At 43.7% G+C, this 19,731-nt stretch overlaps 2 protein-coding genes and 3 non-coding genes across 5 annotated transcripts; 4 read left to right on the forward strand and 1 right to left on the reverse strand.

Moving 5' to 3' along the window:
- The first annotated feature begins 383 nt into the window (after positions 1–383).
- Positions 384–1,253, forward strand: LOC123148281 (uncharacterized). The gene has a single exon (XM_044567662.1). It carries the CDS (start codon positions 448–450, stop codon positions 1,024–1,026), a length of 579 nt encoding a protein of 192 aa, XP_044423597.1. The 5' UTR covers positions 384–447; the 3' UTR covers positions 1,027–1,253.
- Positions 1,254–1,405: 152 nt separating this feature from the next.
- Positions 1,406–9,136, reverse strand: LOC123148282 (endoglucanase 18-like). The gene is made up of 4 exons (XM_044567663.1): positions 8,640–9,136; positions 8,258–8,541; positions 2,042–2,794; positions 1,406–1,920 (listed from the first exon to the last, which is right to left on the reverse strand). Exons 1-4 carry the CDS (start codon positions 8,830–8,832, stop codon positions 1,588–1,590), a joined length of 1,563 nt encoding a protein of 520 aa, XP_044423598.1. The 5' UTR covers positions 8,833–9,136; the 3' UTR covers positions 1,406–1,587.
- On the forward strand, positions 3,024–3,095 carry TRNAQ-CUG (transfer RNA glutamine (anticodon CUG)). Its single transcript has one exon. It is a non-coding gene; the product is annotated as a tRNA-Gln (tRNA).
- Positions 5,348–5,419, forward strand: TRNAQ-CUG (transfer RNA glutamine (anticodon CUG)). Its single transcript has one exon. It is a non-coding gene; the product is annotated as a tRNA-Gln (tRNA).
- TRNAQ-CUG (transfer RNA glutamine (anticodon CUG)) lies at positions 8,052–8,123 on the forward strand. The gene has a single exon. It is a non-coding gene; the product is annotated as a tRNA-Gln (tRNA).
- Positions 9,137–19,731: the final 10,595 nt, after the last annotated feature.

Here is a 19,731-nt window from a genome sequence, read left to right on the forward strand (position 1 = left end):
GCACACATAAAATGAGTTAGATTAAGGCCGGTCATTAGATTGAGTTTAGTGGGCCTAATCATGCGGTGGTAATGGGCCTGTGTTTGTTTTACGTGATATGTTTAATGAAGATTATGTTTGCTTTTTTATAAGTAGTAGAGATTCGTCTAGTATTACCGTAGACCTAATTTTTTGATGAAGAATAGTAGAGTTAAATGGACAGTTCAGCCTTTTCAACTCTACAGAATTTCTACGTAAAAACAACTCCACAGAATTTCTATTGGGCACAAAATATATACGTAGAATTTTTCTTTTTGTTTCCAGTGGCGGTTTAATCCGAGACATTGAATTCTCCATCGGACCGTCGACGGACGGCGCAGTTGATCAGCCCTGCCCCTAGTATCCCCAGCCACCCAAACCCCATCATCAAACCGGCGCCAAGAAAACCAGACACCATCCGGCGACGCCATGAAGCACCTCCTCCTCCCCTCCCAGCTCCCTCTCCTCCTCCACGGCCGCGCCTCCAAGCCCCTACTCCTCCACGCCCGCCAGCGCCACCGCCACGCCCCAAGCGCGGCACCCGACGGCAACTCCGGCGACACCTCCACGGCCGCGTCCGAGCCGCCTCCCACGAACACCCAGCCCAGCCCGCCACCCTCCGCGCCTCCGTCCGCCAACTCCGGCACCACCAGCGTCAAGACCCGCCTCCGGTCGAGGAACCAGGCCCGCCGCGTCCAGGAGCCGTACCTGCCCCCGGTGGAGGTGAAGATGATGAGGGGCAAGGGCAAGGCGAACGCTTCCGCGGCGCCGAGGAGGGAGAAGGAGAAGCGGAAGAAGACGTGGGACGAGATGAGCCTCGGCGAGAAGGCCTACGAGCTGTACGTCGGGGAGAAGGGCGCCCTCTTCTGGCTCAACAAGTTCGCCTACGCCTCCATCTTCATCATGGCCGGCGCCTGGATCCTGTTCCGCTTCGTCGGGCCCGCCACCGGGCTCTACCAGCTCGACGCGCCGCCGCTGGCGCCCACGGACGTCCTGCGCGGCTCCTAGCGAGAGCGAGTGCCTAGGTTTCTTGATAGATAGCTCGGCGGGTAAGATAAGGGATGGGTGACCGGAAAAGAAGATCGATGGATAATTGCTGCTTACAATGGCTTCGATGGTATGCTTGTATGTGATTATTATGAAATTATCGTAGATGGATGCATGTATATTGTATTTCCTGGGTAATTTTTGGAGCTAAAGTTTTCACCCTGAATTACTGAACAATTTACACACCACGGAACTCTGTTTCGTTAATGGGGTTTTTGTTGTCATGTAAAATTCGATGTTAATCGGCTCAGACAACTGAACTGATACAACAATTTGAAGTTGAAGATCATGATGTCAACAACTGTATTACCAAGCAAACAAAATTCCTAAGAAACTCCTCATCATAACACACATGTACACATTCTGAACTTCTCCATGACACAACAACACGGTGATCTCCCTACTGAGAAATGACTGATCAATTCATCGATCAGTTCGTCAACTCAGATGGACCACGAGTTGATCTACACAAAACAGTCAGCTAGCAGTTAACAGGTTAGGATTCAGCAATCGATGAACCGATCAGGTCGACAAGGACTGCGCGACCGAGGACGTGGAGAGGAGCCCGGAGAGGAGGCCGACGATGAGGGCGCTGTTGTACGTGGTGGCCTCGTTCTGCATCACGTTCTGCCGCTCGTCCACGAACGAGTCGTTCTTGAAGGGGCCCCCGACGAGCGCGCCCGCGGCCACGTTCGGGTTGGGGTCCGGCGACTCGAGCCACTCCTGGCCGCCGCAGCCCGTGTTGACGTCCGCCGGGATGGACGCGCCGCGGTGGTGCACCCGCTGCGGGTAGCTGTCGCCGTACCCGACCAGGTAGCTCAGCTTCATCGGGTTGTCCCCCAGCACGTAGTCCGCCTGCCATTGCCAAACATACATCGGTCGCATTCTCAGGCTCTGACAATCTGACTGAAGAAATACTCTGGAAAGTGCACTGACATAGCCATTTCTCTGAACGATTTCTGGGAAGAGCACTGACCTGGGACTGGGCGAACTTGCGCAGGTCGGCCGGCGAGAAGCTCTGCCCGCCGCAGGTGAGCTCCGTCTTGCCCGAGGTGAGCATGTAGTCGCCGTAAACGGCGGCGAGGAAGGCGGAGGCCACGGGGTGCTGGAGCGAGTTCCAGTCGGCCACATACAGCAACCCACCTTCCGTTCTGAACGCGGCGGTTTCGGAGTCCGGCAGAAGGATGCACATGACGGCGTCGGCGGTCTGCTTGTACGACTCCAGGCCTTCGTTGTCGTCGGCGACATCGGCCCCCTGCGACGCGAAGAAGCTCACCCTCGACAGGAGGACCTGGGTGCCCGGGCGCTTGTCGTCCCAGCTGAAGTAGCGGGGGTTGCCGAGGTCGGCGAAGTCCTCGCCGTTCTTGCCGGTGGCGTAGGCGAGGTAGCTGCCGTTGCCGGTGGCGTGGAAGAGCCAGCCGCTCGCCCACAGCAGCTCGTCCTGGTACGTGGTGGAGTTGTAGTACTTGGCGAGCTCCGGGAAGGTGCGCGTGTAGGCGGCCCTGTGCCGGTCCGCGAACGCGAAGAGCTGCTCCGCGTGGCCCAGGAGGGACGACGAGTAGGGCGCGTCGATGGGCTTGTAGACCAGCGACGCCGCGGCCATCGCCGCCGCCGTCTCGGCCGCCACGTCGCTGCCGGGGGAGTTCGCGGTGATCTTGGTCAGCGGCCGCTTCTCCGACATGGTCTCCGGCCTCTCCCAGCACTTGTGGTCCGCTTCAGGGTCGCCTACCTGGTCGATGAGCACAACAAGTCAACAACACATGTGTATATCCCTCTTCACAATCGGTTCTTCTGAAATTCGCATATGCATTTTGCAAGTTTTTGTCATCCACGTCAGTCCTGAACTATTTTGCACGACGGTCCAGTTCGAATTGTTCGCATTTTTGTCAGATTAATTAATATAAGCTTTTGAGGAGGAATATGTTTGTAGTCTTTAAGCTGATCATATAGCATCAAGTGGTCCTATGGTCTAGTGGTTAGGACATTGGACTCTGAATCCAGTAACCCGAGTTCAAGTCTCGGTAGGACCTTGTTTTTTTTTTGCTTGGCTTTCTTACTCTTTTCCGTCTTGTTTTTTTTGTTTGCCTTTTGTATCTTACTATTTTCTGTCTAAAAATTAAGAACTTCGAAATGATATGGTTAGAGAAACAACTACTTTTTCCTGTTTAAATATCAAGAACTTCAAAATCATATGGTCGAGAAACAACAAACAAAAGAGTTCGCTGAATCTGATTATCCAAGAAGATGCGCAGTAACCTGAAATCCATCTCTTCTAAATTTTCTTTTCCGTCTAAAAATTAATAACTTTAAAATGATATGGTCAGAGAAACAACTACTTTTTCTGTCTAAAAGGTAAGAACTTAAAAATGATGTGGTCAGAGAAACAACAAAAAAAGAGTTCGATGAATTTGATTATCCAAGAAGGTGTGCGGTAACCTGAATTCCATCTCTTCTAAGTTCTGGTGGAGGGCAGCCGATGGCGAGCTGAAAGTCCACCGGATGGCCTTGGATTAAATGTGTAGAAGGAAGTGAGGTGGGGAATGTGTTTTAGAGATTTCAAGATATTTAATCAAGCCCTCCTCACTAAACAAGTTTGACGTATTCTGATGGTTCCTAGTTCACTTTGTGCAAGATTTGTTAAGGCTCACTATTTCCACTGGATGGCCTTGGGTTAAATGTGTAGAAAGAAGCGAGGCGGGGAATGGGTTTTAGAGATTTCAAGATATTTAATCAAGCCCTCCTCTCTAAACAAGTTTGACGTATTCTGATGGTTCCTAGTTCACTTTGTGCAAGAGTTCTTAAGGCCCACTATTTCCACTGGATGGCCTTGGATTAAATGTGTAGAAGGAAGCAAGGCGGGGAATGGGTTTTAGAGATTTCAAGATATTTAATCAAGCCCTCCTCTCTAAACAAGTTTGACGTATTCTGATGGTTCCTAGTCATTTTGTGCAAGAGTTCTTAAGGCTCGCTATTTTGAGGACATTGTGGATGCTCTGGCGCCACAACCTCATCACATAGCAGTTTCCAAAAATGAACAGAATGAGGGCAACGCCAGAATTGATGCATAATTGCATCTTCTCTGCACAAAATATCCTCGGTTTAATCATGCGCATGTGTAGTTTAATTCCTACAGCTAAACCATAGAGATTTCAAGATATTTAATCAAGCCCTCCTCTCTAAACAAGTTTGACGTATTCTGATGGTTCCTAGTCATTTTGTGCAAGAGTTCTTAAGGCTCGCTATTTTGAGGACATCGACGCGAGGCCGACGTCCCAAACAAGATGAAGATACATGTGTGGTGAATGATTTGGGATGGTTTAGCTGTAGGAATTAAACTACACATGCGCATGATTAAACCGAGGATATTTTGTGCAGAGAAGATGCAATTATGCATCAATTCTGGCGTTGCCCTCATTCTGTTCATTTTTGGAAACTGCTATGTGATGAGGTTGTGGCGCCAGAGCATCCACAATGTGCAGTTTTGTTGTGGGCATCGATAAGTCCTCTGTCCTACTACAGGTGATGCGACAACCTTTACTAAGTCCAAACGATTGTCAACTACCAGATCCGCTGGTCCGCTATATTCACGCCCACAAGCACAAATCTTCGACGCGGAATATAATCCTAAAGCTTTTGAAATGCTTCTAATAACCAACGAATGGCAAGTGATCTTCTTTGTTTAGATCCTATTTCAATCGGAACTTTCCGCATCGATCTTTTTTTATTACGTCTTGTTTTTACTCCTATATTGGGAGTTACTCTACGTATTGCTTGACGTAAAACATTGAACAATTTATTTGTGAAAATGTATGTCTATTTAAATCGCACATAAAAAAATCTGGTCAAAATTTCATTGTAAATATGAATTCCTTTGTTATAAGAGCAGCTAAACCTTATTTGACCACTACAGGAGAAACTGGTAATGGTTATTATGGAGAAATCCTTTACAAGGGAGATAGGTTAGTTTCTATAGTTGTCTCTAAGCTTGAGGCTGCCTCTATACATTGCATGGAGGTGCCTCTAACAAAAAATCCTTAGCATCGCCTCCAAGCTAAGAGACTGCCTACAAGCTTTTGTTTCAACTAAAGTATTCATCTGTCCCTATATGTCATCCCTGTTTTTGTGTGACCGATGTAGAGGATGAGCTAAAATGCCATACATTGCAGCGTTTTGGCTAATCTTAGAGGCAGCAATGTCGACCCAGTATTTTTGTCAGATTAATTAATAAGCTTTTGAGACGGAACATATTTGTAGGCTTTAAGCTGAATATATAACATCAAATGGTCCTATGGTCTAGTGGTTAGGACATTGGACTCTGAATCCAGTAACCCGAGTTCAAGTCTCGGTAGGACCTTATTTTTTTTGTTTGGCTTTTGTATCTTACTCTTTTCCGTCTAAGAATTAAGAACTTCGAAATGATATGGTCAGAGAAACAACTACTTTTTTCTGTTTAAATATCAAGAACTTCAAAATCATATAGTCAGAGAAACAAAAAAAAAAGAGTTCGTTGAGTCTGATTATCCAAGAAGAAGTGCGGTAACACGAAATCCATCTCTTCTAAATTTTCTTTTCCGTCTAAGAACTAAGAACTTCAAAATGATATGGTCAGAGAAACAATTACTTTTTCTATCTCGAAATCAAGAACTTCAAAATGATGTGGTCAGAGAAACAACAAAAAAAGAGTTCGCTGAATCTGATTATCCAAGAAGATGTGCGGTAACTTGAATTCCATCTCTTCTAAATTTTGGTGGATGGCAGCCCATGGCGAGTAGAAAGTACAATGGATGACCTTGGATTAATTGCGTAGAAGGAAGCGAGGTGGGGAATGGATGACCTTGGATTATTTGTTTTGTTTGGCTTTTGTATCTTACTCTTTTCCGTCTAAGAATTAAGAACTTCGAAATGATATGGTCAGAGAAACAACTACTTTTTTCTGTTTAAATATCAAGAACTTCAAAATCATATAGTCAGAGAAACAAAAAAAAAAGAGTTCGTTGAGTCTGATTATCCAAGAAGAAGTGCGGTAACACGAAATCCATCTCTTCTAAATTTTCTTTTCCGTCTAAGAACTAAGAACTTCAAAATGATATGGTCAGAGAAACAATTACTTTTTCTATCTCAAAATCAAGAACTTCAAAATGATGTGGTCAGAGAAACAACAAAAAAAGAGTTCGTTGAATCTGATTATCCAAGAAGATGTGTGGTAACTTGAATTCCATCTCTTCTAAATTTTGGTGGATGGCAGCCGATGGCGAGTAGAAAGTACAATGGATGACCTTGGATTAATTGCGTAGAAGGAAGCGAGGTGGGGAATGGGTCTAAGAGATTTTAAGATATTTAGGCCCTGTTTGAATCCTCTCCACTCCCCAACTGCAGCTCCCGGAGCGGAGGGAGCGCCAACATAATTGCAGGGAGCGGCTCGAACCCAGCTCCTCACGCGGAGTGGAGTTATGAGACTGGAGAGCTTCCGAACATGCAGTTAAGCCAGCCCTGCACTCTAAACAAGTTTGACGTATTCTGATGGTTCCTAGTTCACTTTGTGCAAGAGTTCTTAAGGCTCACTATTCTGAGGACATGGACACGAGGCCAACGTCCCAAACAAGATGAAGATACATGCGTGGTGAATGATTTGGAATGGTTTTAGCTGGAGGAATTGAACTACATAGGCGCATGATTAAAACGTAGATATTTTGTGTCGTGTGTGGCAGAGAAGATGCCATTACGTATCAATTCTAGCACTGTACATATTCTGTTGATTTTTAAAAACTGCTACATGATGAGTTTGTGGCGCTAGAGCATCCACAATGTGCAGTTTTGCCGCCTCTAAGCCTTTGGAGGTTGCCTCCATACATTGCATGGAGGTGCCTCTAACAAAAAAAATTCTTAGCATCGCCTCCAAGCTTTCGTTTCAATTAAAGTATTCATCTGTCCCTATATTTCATCCTTTTTGTGGAGCCTCCCAACTGAAAAGTGAATCACATAACAACTTGATTTTTTTTGTGGGACTGTTGTAGAGGCTCCACTAAAATGCCATACATTGCAGCGTTTTGGCTAACCTTAGAGGCAGCAAATGTCGACCCTAGCTTAGAGGCAATGCTGTCTCCAACAATCGTGGGAAGGACATGGAGACAGTTGAGTGCATGCGTGCATGGATACTAGAATGGCTGGGAAGAGTGAGTGCGGAAGAGAAGAAGATGGTAATACAGGCCTGGTATGAACTCTGGCTAGCTAAGAACAATTTAATGGACAGAAACACACTCCATCCCAAAATAAATGTCTTAACCTTAGTGCAACTTTGTATTAAAGTTAATATAAAATTGAGACATTTATTTTGGGACGGAGGAAGTATGTTGAAGAGCCGTTATGCATCAAGGACATAGTGGTTCGGCTAGTTGGGGAGTGAAGGCTCAGGGATGTGGCGGCCGTGCAGCCGCCGATGCTGTGTGAGCTGGAATGCTGGAGAAGACCAGAGGATGGGTGTCTCAAGATCAACTTCGACGGCGCCCTAGCTAAACATCAAGGTTCTAGTGAGGGAGGTGTTGTCCTTTGGGACAACCATGGCAACTTCATAGCGAGCTTGCCATTTTCTTCACTCGTCGTCGACTCAGAAACGGTGGGAGCTGCTCGCATATCGCAGGTCCATCCACTCGGTGCAAGAACTCAACATCCAAAAGGTGATTCTCAAGACGAATTCACAAAGAGGTGGTTTGAAATATTAGAAGCGAGGAAAATGATCTTTCAGCTAATGGGCAACTTGTTGAAGAGATTAAGGTTTTGCTCACAAAGTTTCAGGAGTTTAGGATTGATTGGGTGCAACGTTCGGTGAATTAAGTCACACAGTCCTACCTAGGGAAGGTTGCCCTAATGCGTTATGTAAAATCTGACTCCATGTGGCTCCGGGGTGTGTGAGATTGGAGATCACTACTGAGGGGGCTATGAACTTTGAATAAATAAGTATAATTTTCCACTGAGTAAGAACATTAAGCGGTCCTATGGTCTAATGGTTAGGACATTGGACTCTGAATCCAGTAACCCGAGTTCAAGTCTCGGTAGGACCTTATTTTTGGTGCCTTTTTTACATATATTTTCTTTCTTTCAAGAAATGTGTCTTGGTTTTTTGCGTCTATAAAAATCAAGAACTTCAAAACGATATGGTCAAGAAACAAAAATAATATTTTTTTTGCATGATCACCTGGATGTAGAGGACGTCGTCGGCGGGGTGCGCATTGACGAGGTAGTCCATGATCCAGCGCAGCGCGTCGAGGGCGGAGTCCCGCTGCTTGGCGGCCTCCATGGCGCCGCCGTACTCGAGGACGGACCACGACAGCATGGTGGCCGTGAACGCCAGCGGGAAGCCGAACTTGATGTGGTCGCCGGCGTCGTACATCCCCCGGGAGAGGTCCAGCCCGGCCGCCTGCCCGTCGTCCACCGCCGAGTCCCCCCTCCACGGGATCTCGTTCTTCACCAGCTTCCCGGCTTCACCGCCGATCGAACAAAACCAAGAACAGCACAAATTCCAATTCAGATGCCACGCAGATTGCGAAGGATAATGCGTGCGTGTCATGCGTGCGTACATTTCTGGACCTGGAAGAACTGGAGGGCCACGGCGAGCGCCTCGGCGTACTTGTGGTCGACGGAGCCGGGGACGGGGCGGTCGCCGCCGCCGCCGCCGTTCCGGTTGCGGACGAACACGATGGCCGCCGTGATGCCGAGCGCGACGAGCAGCAGCACCAGGACGCAGCAGCAGCCCCGCACGCAGCTCGCCATTGCTGAATGGCCGCGCCCGACGGCTCCTAGTTCCTCCCGCGGATCAGCGGCCCGATCGACCCCGCGAAATTACCGATCGATCTCCGGGACGGCCGATCGGTCGCATCGACGAAACAGAAGGGATTAAGACCACCGGGGGAACTGCACGCGTCGCCAACTGATTAGGCGCGACGTCGGTCGAGGAACGGACCGACACAACGCGCGCGGGCGGGCGGGCAGACGTGCCGGCGGCGATGGGAAGAAGGAGAGACTCGCGTGGGCGCGTGGGTGGGGAGTTAGAGGCTGGCCATTACCGTCTCCCCATGATCGGTTGCTGACAAGTGACACGTATGATCGATCCCTTCTTGTGGTTGCAGTTACCGGGATGCCACGTAGATGCTGGCAGGGTTCAAAACTTCAGCCAAGTTTGACTGCTCTAAACAAAACAAGTTTCTGCTGGGTATTGAAATATTCGTTACCCCGAGATTTGGTTAAAATTCAGTGAATTTCGAAACATCGAGTCCCGCTTCGAAAAAAAATCAAGCTCGAACGAGTTTCTAAACTATCAAAAATTTGGATATTTTGGTGAGGCCTAGAATTTACATTGTACCAAAATTTAAAACCAAGGATGCAGGGACTACTAGGGAGGCTCAACTTTGCAAAGTCGTGCGGATACGCGATGTATTCCCTCCGTTCACAAATATAAGATGTCCTAACATTTTCCTAAATCGGATGTATATTGACGCGTCTAACTATCTTTGTTCACTCATTTCAGTCTGTATATATTTGTCAAAAGAAATATCCAAAATATATTATAATTTGGAAGGAGTGCATCTGGTTAATGTATAGTCTTAAAAAAAAAGAAATCAACAAGAGGAGCTCCCATCCCTTTACTTTTTTTTACTTGAATGAAACCATATGTACGACGAAGTTCAATAATAATGAAAATAAAACATACAAATCACTATGGCACAATAACAACCTTCACCATGTGAACAACGGTCAACTGGAACTACTAGGAAGCAGATCTAGATGAGAGCTCTGACCTCCTCATTTGTTGTGCTTCTGTTCTTTTGTGCAATGGCTCCAGGAATTGGTGACCAGGATTCCATGTCAAGAGGCAAGGCAAGGCTAATAAGAGCAAGGTCAAAAGGAAGTAACAGTATGTCGCGGTCTCGTGCCTCCACATAGACGAAATGGGTGGAACACCACACGATTTAACCATGTGCATGGCAATTGAGGGGGCGCAAATACACAACCTAGATGTGGGAAAAGGTATGGAACCTAATCCTTCCTTAGTTCCTTGTTGAATCAAATCCTACTCTCTTCAATATTGCTTTGGTTCTGAGAGTTTATCTGTGTTGTGCTATATAGGGGATTGGTTCTAATATTGTTTTAGTTGGAGACATGGAGCAAGCTCGTGTGATATGTACTTTGCTAAACAATTAGAGCTACATAAAATGCTAAAAATAAATCGGTTTACAATTATAGTGATTTGCGAGAATAACCCAAAGAAGTATTGTCAGGTGATGATAGCCCTAGCTTATATGTGGAGGCAAACTTAGTCACTTCTGGTAAAAAAACAAAAAGATGTGTGAGAGCCTTGAATTGCCCTTGTTAAACCCAAAACTAATTTTGTGAGGATAGAAGCAAAGAGGTTTAATTTGGAATGTCTTGGGCATATGTGATATGAAAACAAAGGTTGATCAGAGAAGTTGTCTTTAATAAACATTTAGAATTTGTTGGGCTTTACGAAACAAGGAAAGAACAATTCGACAATTATGAGCTTAAAAGTCTAAGTGGTATTAATCAATATTTTATTTACTGAAAATGGATACCATCTAGGGGTTTTGTTAGGGTTGTGTTAGTAGGTATCAGGAACTACTCTTTGCATATTCTGTGTAATATGGATGGGAAGTGTTGTTTGAAATTAAAATTGAGTTACAAGAACGATGAATTTACTCAAAATCTAGTGAAACTATAGGGGGGAGGAAATCCTAATTAACTAACCTCATATCTTCCAGGCTTTTGGTGGACCAAAAATGGTAGCAGGTTATTTTCAACATCACTAGAAAGTATGGGATAAAAAAGAAAAGAAAAACACTCTACATGATAGAGTATGTACTTAAAAATGTCTATGTTGAGAGATGTAAATTGAGTTAGAAGGATCTAAGTGGCAGAAAAATTGCATGGAGTAACATCCAAGTCGATCAAACTTTGAGAATTTTGACACCTAGAGGTTTACTTGTTCTGAGCTAGAGGATTAATTCCCCTTAAACACGATCATATCACTGCTTGGCGTAGTCTTGTCTGATCACGTGGCTTTGCTTTTGAAGATAGGGAAGATGTTCCAACATCCAACTTTTTAAAGTTTGAGAATAGCTGGTACATGAGGGAGGATTTGAGAGACATTGCTTTCGAAGTGTGGTCCACATCCACTGAAGGAACACAAACTAGCGTTGATAATTGACAAACCAGAATAAGGAATGCAAGACAAATTTTAAGGGGATGGAAAGGAATTATGCAAGAATATTGAAATATGGCAGTTTTAAAGGAACATGTGAGCTATATAACATAATTGAATATTGTTTGAATGATTTGGAAATAAAAATATCCTTAGAGTTGCACTTTTAAATACATGAAAATCAAGAAAGAGATGACATGGTTGCAAAGGTCGAAGAGGAAGCGGTAAACGATGATGAAAAGAATACTAGATATTACCATTATAAAGCAAATGGGAGAAGGAGAAAATTTAGGATAGTTTATCTTGAGCAAGAAGGTGAACATTGAGGGGTAGAGAACTCGACGAGTACAAACTTTTATAGAATGTCTTTTTGGACGCTATGCTCAAACTTCATTGCCTTTGCATGTTGAAGGAATAACCGAGTTAACCAATGTTGTGTCTTTGATTCAACTCTTCACCATGGAATAGCTAAGAAAAGTGGTGCTCGATATGGATCATAACAAAAATCCCTAGACCTGATGTATTTAATGATAAGTTATATTATTTTCCCTATGATCTTATCCAGTTTGGTCTTAAATGAGGATATATGATATTCATATTGAACTTTGGAGTCATTACTTTGGTGCCTAAAGGTAAAGATGTTGTTTGAATTCAAAGAATTAGGCCCATCTGGTTACTTTTTTCTAATATTTAAAATTATTATAAAAGTGTTGATGACTATACCATATTTAGTGGCCAGACAACTTTTATTGAAGAAGGAACATGATGAAAGGGGTGTGGTGCTACATGGGACTTTGAACACTATAAAAAAATTCTACTACAAGTTTAAAGTTGATTTGGAAGGGCCTATGATTGAATAAAATGACCATTCATATATAATATTATAGAATTAGAAAATGCCCCTAAGTGCTTTGTGTGAATGGATATTGAAATGTGATAGTGGATAAGAGTAGACGTTTAAAGTCAATGGATAAATTAGCCTTGTTTCACCACATTTAATTGAGACGAAGGATGCTTTTGTCACCAATTATTTTTCATCTTGCTGCTAATGGCCTTGCATCTTAATAAAAGGAGCTCACCTATTTTAGGTGAAAATGTTTTTTTTGCGGGTGCAACATTTGTATTACTCAACTCACCAAGTCCTTACAATCGTCAGCAGCTAGCTCAACACCCTCGACAGGGCCAGAACATAACCAAGTCATAGTTCTCCCTTTAATACGAGAAAACTTAGCTAGACTATCGCTAATCCTATTTTGAGATCGAGTTACATGAGTAATGCAAGAATCGCAAAGACTCAAAACAAACCTAATTTCTTTGACAAGAGAAGAAAAAACTGATCTATCTATTCCCTTGGATTGAATGCGCTTTGTTGCAAGATGGAATCCATCTCAACTATAATTGGGAGTTCACTTCTTTGAATGGCAAATGAAAGGCCTTCCATGCATGCAGACGATCTAGCTTCAAGTGCATCTCTACAAGAAAAAACTTATCTGCAAGATGAAAAAATGATTGCACCCATATCATCTATGAGCATGATACGTCCATTTTGCATCATGTTTTTATGTTGATATTTATTGCATTATGGGTTGTTTTTATAGTTTAAGATACAATTCTTATGCCTTTTCTCTCTTATTTTACAAGGTTTACATGAAGAGGGAGAATGCCGGCAACTGGAATTGTGGAACGAAAAGGAGCAAATCTGAGATACCTATTTTGCACAACTCCAAATGTCTTGAAACTTTACGGAGAATTGTTTTGGAATATATAAAAAATATTGGGTGAAGAAACAACAGAAGGGGACCAACCAGGTGGCCACAAGCTTGAGGGCGCCCCTGAGCTTGTGGCCCCCCTAGCCAACCCCCGGTTCCCATCTTCTACTATATGGAGGGTTTTGACCTAGAAAAATCATAAGGAAGCTTTCGAGACAAAGCGTCGCCGTCTCGAGGCGGAACCTAGGCAAAAGCAATCTAGGACTCTGGTGGAGCTATTCTGCTGGGGAAACTTGCCTCTGGGAGGGGGAAATTGAAGCCATCGTCATCACCAACGATTCTCTCATCGAGGGAGGGTCAATATTCATCAACATCTTCACCTGCACCATCTCCTCTCAAACCCTAGTTCATCTCTTGTACTCAATCTTTGTCTCAGAACCTCAGATTGGTACCAGTGAGTTGCTAGTAGTGTTTATTACTCCTTGTAGTTGATGCTAGTTGGTTTAGTTGGTGGAAGATTATATGTTCAAATCCTTAATGATATTTATTACCCCTCTGATCTGGAACACGCTTTGTGAGTAGTTACGTTTGTTCCTGAGGACATGGGAGAAGTCTTGTTATAAGTAATCATGTGAATTTGGTATTTGTTCGATATTTTGATGATATGCATGTTGTCTTTCCTATAGTGGTGTTATGTGAATGTCGACTAAATGACACTTCACCATAATTTGGGCCTAGGGGAAGGCATTGGGAAGTAATAAGTAGATGATGGGTTGCTAGAGTGACAGAAGCTTAAACGCTAGTTTATGCGTTGCTTCTTAAGGGGCTGATTTGGATCCACATGTTTCATGCTATGGTTAGATTTATCTTAATTATTCTTTCGTAGTTGCAGATGCTTGCGAGAGGGGTTAATCATAAGTGGGAGGCTTGTCCAAGTAAGGACAACACCCAAGCATCGGTCCACCCACATATCAAATTATCAAAGTAATGAACACGAATAATATGAGCATGATAAAAGTTAACTTGACAATAATTCTCATTTGTCCTCGGGAGTGCTTTGCTTCATATAAGAATTTTTCCAGGCTTATTCTTTGCTACAAAAGGATTGGGCCACCTTGTTGTACCTTTTCTACACTTGTTACTTGTTACCCGTTACGAATTATGTTACTACCAAACTATCTGTTAGCGATAATTTCAGTGCCTACAGAAAATACCTTGCTGCTACCTCTTGAGCACTGCGTTGGTTTTCCCTTGAAGAGGAAAGGGTGATGCAGCAAAGTAGCGTAAGTATTTCCCTTAGTTTTTGAGAACCAAGGTATCAATCCAGTAGGAGGCCACATGCAAGTCCCTCGTACCTACACAAACAAATAAGAACCTCGCAACCAACACGATAAAGGGGTTGTCAGTCCCTTCACGGTCACTTACAAGAGTGAGATCTAATAGAGATGATAAGATAATATTTTTGGTATTTTTATGGTAAAGATTAAAAGTAAAGATTGCAAAATAAAAGGTAATAGAAATAGCTTGTTGACGGGAGATTAATATAATGGAGAATAGACCCGGGGGCCATAGGTTTCACTAGTGGCTTCTCTCAAGATAGCATAAGTATTACGGTGGGTGAAAAATTACTGTCAAGCAATTGATAGAAAAGCGAATAATTATGAGAATATCTAGGCATGATCATGTATATAGGCATCACATCCGTGACAAGTAGACCGACTCCTGCCTGCATCTACTACTATTACTCCACACATCGACCGCTATCCAGCATGCATCTAGAGTATTAAGTTCATAAGAATAGAGTAATGCATTAGGTAAGATGACATGACGTAGTGGGATAAACTCAAGCAATATGATATAAACCCCATCTTTTTATCGTCGATGGCAACAATACAATACGTGTCATTTCCCTTTCTGTCACTGGGATCGAGCACCGCAAGATTGAACCCAAAGCTAAGCACTTCTCCCATTTCAAGAAAGATCAATCTAGTAGGCCAAACCAAACTGATAATTCGAAGAGACTTGCAAAGATAACCAATCATACATTAAAAAATTTAGAGAAGAACTAAATATTGTTCATAGATAGACTTGATAATAAACCCACAATTCATCGGATCTCGACAAACACACCGCAAAAAGAGTTACATCGAATAGATCTCCAAGAAGATCGAGGAGAACTTTGTATTGAGATCCAAAGAGAGAGAAGAAGCCATCTAGCTAATAACTATGGACCCAAAGGTCTGAAGTAAACTACTCACACATCATCGGAGGGGCCATGGAGTTGATGTAGAGGCCCTCTGTGATTGATGCCCCCTCCGGCGGAGCTCTGGAAAAGGCCCCAAGATGGGATCTCTTGGGTACAGAAGGTTATGGCGGTGGAAATAGGGTTTCGTGGTGCTCCTGGATGTTTTCAGGGTATATGAGTATATATAGGAGGAAGAAGTAGGTCGGTTGAGCCACGAGGGGCCCACAAGGGGGAAGGGCGTGCCCCCTGCCTCGTGGCCTCCTCGGTTGTTTCTTGACATCCAGTCCAAGTCCTCTGGTCACGTTTTTCCAAAAATCACGCTCCCAAAGGTTTCATTCCGTTTGGACTCCGTTTGATATTCCTTTTCTGCAAAACACTGAAATAGGCACAAAAAACAGCAATTTGCACTGGGCCTTGGGTTAATAGGTTAGTCCCAAAAATAATATAAAAGTGTATAATGAAGCCCATTAAACATCCAAAACAGAATATATAATAGCATGGAACAATAAAAAATTATAGATACATTGGAGACGTATCACTTGCTGAAAACTACTTTGTCATTTCCTTCTGCTCCTTGTTGGGTTCGACACTCTTACTTATTGAAAGGACTACGATTGATCCCCTATACTTGTGGGTTGATACGTCTCCATCGTATCTACTTTTTCAAACACTTTTGCCTTTGTTTTGGACTCTAACTTGTATTATTTGAATGGAACTAACCCGGACTGACGCTGTTTTCAGCAGAATTGCCAAGGTGTTATTTTTGTGCAAAAATAAAAGTTCTCAGAATGACCTGAAAATCAACAGAGATTATTTTTGGAATATATAAAAAATACTGGCGAAAATATCCACGTCAGGGGGCCCACACCCTGTCCACGAGGGTGGGGGCGCGCCCCTGCCTCGTGGGCCCCCTGACGCTCCACCGACCTCAACTCCAACTCCATATATTCGTGTTCGGGGAGAAAAAATCAGAGAGAAGGATTCATCGCGTTTTATGATACGGAGTGATACGTCTCCGTCGTATCTATAATTTTTGATTGTTCCATGCCAATATTCTACAACTTTCATATACTTTTGGCAACTTTTTATACTATTTTTGGGACTAACATATTGATCCAGTGCCTAGTGCCAGTTCCTGTTTGTTGCATGTTTTTTGTTTCGCAGAGACGATGCCCGAGGAGGCCACGAGGCAGGTGGCGCGCCCCTGACCCTTGTGGCCACCACGTAAGGCGGTTGATGGCCTTCTTTCGCCGCAAGAAAGCTAATATCCAGATAGATATCGTGTTAAAATTTCAGCCCAATCGGAGTTACGGATCTCCGGGAATATAAGAAACAGTGAAGGGTAGAATCTCACAACGCAGAAACAGAGAGAGAGAGAGATAGAGAGACATATCCAATCTCGGAGGGGCTCTCTCCCCTCCCACGCCATGGAGGCCAAGGACCAGAGGGGAAACCTTTCTCCCATCTAGGGAGGAGGTCAATAAAGAAGAATACGAAGGGGCCCCCTCTCCCCTTCTCTTCCAGTGGCGCCGGAACGCTGTCGCGGCCATCATCATCACCGCAATCTTCACCAACAACTTCACTGCCATCATCACCAACTCTTCCCCCCTCTATGCAGCAGTGTAACCTCTCTCTTACCCGCTGTAATCTCTACTTAAACATGGTGCTCAACGCTATATATTATTTCCCAATGATGTATGGCTATCCTATGATGTTTGAGTAGATCCGTTTTGTCCTATGGGCTATTTGATGATCAAGATTGGTTTGAGTTGCATGTTTTATTATTGGTGTTTCCTATGGTGCTCTCCGTGTCGCGCAAGCGTGAGGGATCCCCGATATGTTCATGATTCGCTTATAGTGGGTTGCGTGAGTGACTGAAACACAAACCCGAGTAAGGGGGTTGTTGCGTATGGGATAAAGAGGACTTGATACTTTAATGCTATGGTTGGGTTTTCCTTAATGATCTTTAGTAGTTGCGGATGCTGGCTAGAGTTCCAATCATAAGTGCATATGATCCAAGTAGAGAAAGTATGTTAGCTTATGCCTCTCCCTGAAATAAAATTGCAATAATGATTACCGGTCTAGTTATCGATTGCCTAGGGACAAATAACTTTCTCATAACAAAAAGCTCTTTACTAAAACTAACTTAGTTGTGTCTTTATCTAAACATCCCCTAGCTTTTATTTACGTGCTCTTTATTATCTTGCAAACCTATCCAAAAACACCTACAAAGTACTTCTAGTGTCATACTTGTTCTAGGTAAAGCGAACGTCAAGCGTGCGTAGAGTTGTATCAGTGGTCGATAGAACTTGAGGGAATATTTGTTCTACCTTTAGCTCCTTGTTGGGTTCGACACTCTTACTTATCGAAAACTGTTGCGATCCCCTATACTTGTGGGTTATCACGGAGCCGCCACCAAGCCCTAAACTCTCTCGGGAGGGCTGATCTGGAGTCCGTTCTGGGCTCCGGAGAGGGGAATCCGTCGCCATCGTCATCATCAACCTTCCTCCATCACCAATTTCATGACGCTCATTGCTACCTCTTGAGCACTGCGTTGGATTTCCTCAAAGAGGAGAGGATGATGAAGCAAAGTAGCGTAAGTATTTCCCTCAGTTTTTGAGAACCAATGTATCAATCCAGTAGGAGGCTATGTGTGAGTCCCTCGTACCTACACAAAAACAATAGCTCAACGCAACCAACGCGCTTAGGGGTTGTCAATCCCTTCACGGTCACTTACGAAAGTGAGATCTGATAGAGATGCTAAATAATATTTTTGGTATTTTTGGTATAGAGATGCAAAGTAAAAAGTAAAAGCAAAGCAATAGTAAAGTGATGGAGATTGATATGATGACTAAGAGACCCGGGGGCCATAGGTTTCACTAGTGGCTTCTCTCAAGAGCATAAGTATTCTATGGTGGGTGAACAAATTACTGTTGAGCAATTGACAAAATTGAGCATAGTTATGAGAATATCTAGGTATGACCATGTATATAGGCATCACGTCCGAGACAAGTAGACCGACTCCTGCCTGCATCTACTACTATTACTCCACTCATCGACCGCTATCCAGCATGCATCTTGAGTACTAAGTTAAAAACAGAGTAACGCCTTAAGCAAGATGACATGATGTAGAGGGATAATTTCATGCAATATGATAAAAAAACCATCTTGTTATCCTCGATGGCAATGATACAATACGTGCCTTGCTGCCCCTTCTGTCACTGGGAAAGGACACCGCAAGATCGAACCCAAAGCTAAGCACTTCTTCCATGGCAAGAAAAACCAATCTAGTAGGCCAAACCAAACTGATAATTCGAAGAGACTTGCAAAGATAACCAATCATACATAAAAGAATTCAGAGAAGATTCAAATATTATTCATAGATAGACTTGATCATAAACCCACAATTCATCGGTCTCAACAAACACACCGCAAAAAGAAGATTACATCGAATAGATCTCCACAAGAGAGGGGGAGAACATTGTATTGAGATCCAAAAAGAGAGAAGAAGCCATCTAGCTATTAACTATGGACCCGTAGGTCTGAAATAAACTACTCACACTTCATCGGAGGGGCTTGGATGATGATGTAGAAGCCCTCCGTGATCGATGCCCCCTCCGGCAGAGCTCTGGAACAGGCCCCAAGATGGGATCTCATGGATACAGAAAGTTGCGGTGGTGGAATTGAAGGAAATATGCCCTAGAGGCAATAATAAAGTTATTATTTATTTCCTCATATCATGATAACTGTTTATTATTCATGCTAGAATTGTATTAACCGGAAACATAATACATGTGTGAATACATAGACAAACAGAGTGTCACTAGTATGCCTCTACTTGACTAGCTCGTTGATCAAAGATGGTTAAGTTTCCTAACCATAGACATGAGTTGTCATTTGATTAACAGGATCACATCATTAGGAGAATGATGTGATTGACTTGACCCATTCCATTAGCTTAGCACTTGATCGTTTAGTTTGTTGCTATTGCTTTCTTCATGACTTATACATGTTCCTATGACTATGAGATTATGCAACTCCCGTTTATCGGAGGAACACTTTGTGTGCCACCAAACATCACAACGTAACTGGGTGATTATAAAGGTGATCTAAAGGTGTCTCCAAAGGTACTTGTTGGGTTGGCGTATTTCGAGATTAGGATTTTTCACTCCGATTGTCGGAGAGGTATCTCTGGGCCCACTCAGTAATGCACATCACTATAAGCCTTGCAAGCATTGCAACTAATGAGTTAGTTGCGGGATGATGTATTACAGAATGAGTAAAGAGACTTGCCGGTAACGAGATTGAACTAGGTATTGAGATACCGATGATCGAATCTCGGGCAAGTAACATACCGATGACAAAGGGAACAACGTATGTTGTTATGTGGTCTGACCGATAAAGATCTTCGTAGAATATGTAGGAGCCAATATGGGCATACAAGTCCCGCTATTGGTTATTGACCAGAGAGGTGTCTCGGTCATGCCTACATAGTTCTCGAA

This window comes from Triticum aestivum, chromosome 7A (genome assembly GCF_018294505.1).
Source record: "Triticum aestivum cultivar Chinese Spring chromosome 7A, IWGSC CS RefSeq v2.1, whole genome shotgun sequence".
In the NCBI taxonomy this organism is placed as follows: Eukaryota; Viridiplantae; Streptophyta; class Magnoliopsida; order Poales; family Poaceae; genus Triticum; species Triticum aestivum.

Coding starts and splice junctions, on each gene's coding strand:
- LOC123148281 (XM_044567662.1), top strand. CDS start 448: ATGAAGCACCTCCTCCTCCCCTCCCAGCTCCCTCTCCTCCTCCACGGC.
- LOC123148282 (XM_044567663.1), bottom strand. CDS start 8,832: ATGGCGAGCTGCGTGCGGGGCTGCTGCTGCGTCCTGGTGCTGCTGCTC. Junction 8,542..8,639: donor GTTCTTCCAGGTCCAGAAAT/GTACGCACGCAT, acceptor TCGGCGGTGAAG/CCGGGAAGCTGGTGAAGAAC. Junction 2,795..8,257: donor ACGACGTCCTCTACATCCAG/GTGATCATGCAA, acceptor CTCATCGACCAG/GTAGGCGACCCTGAAGCGGA.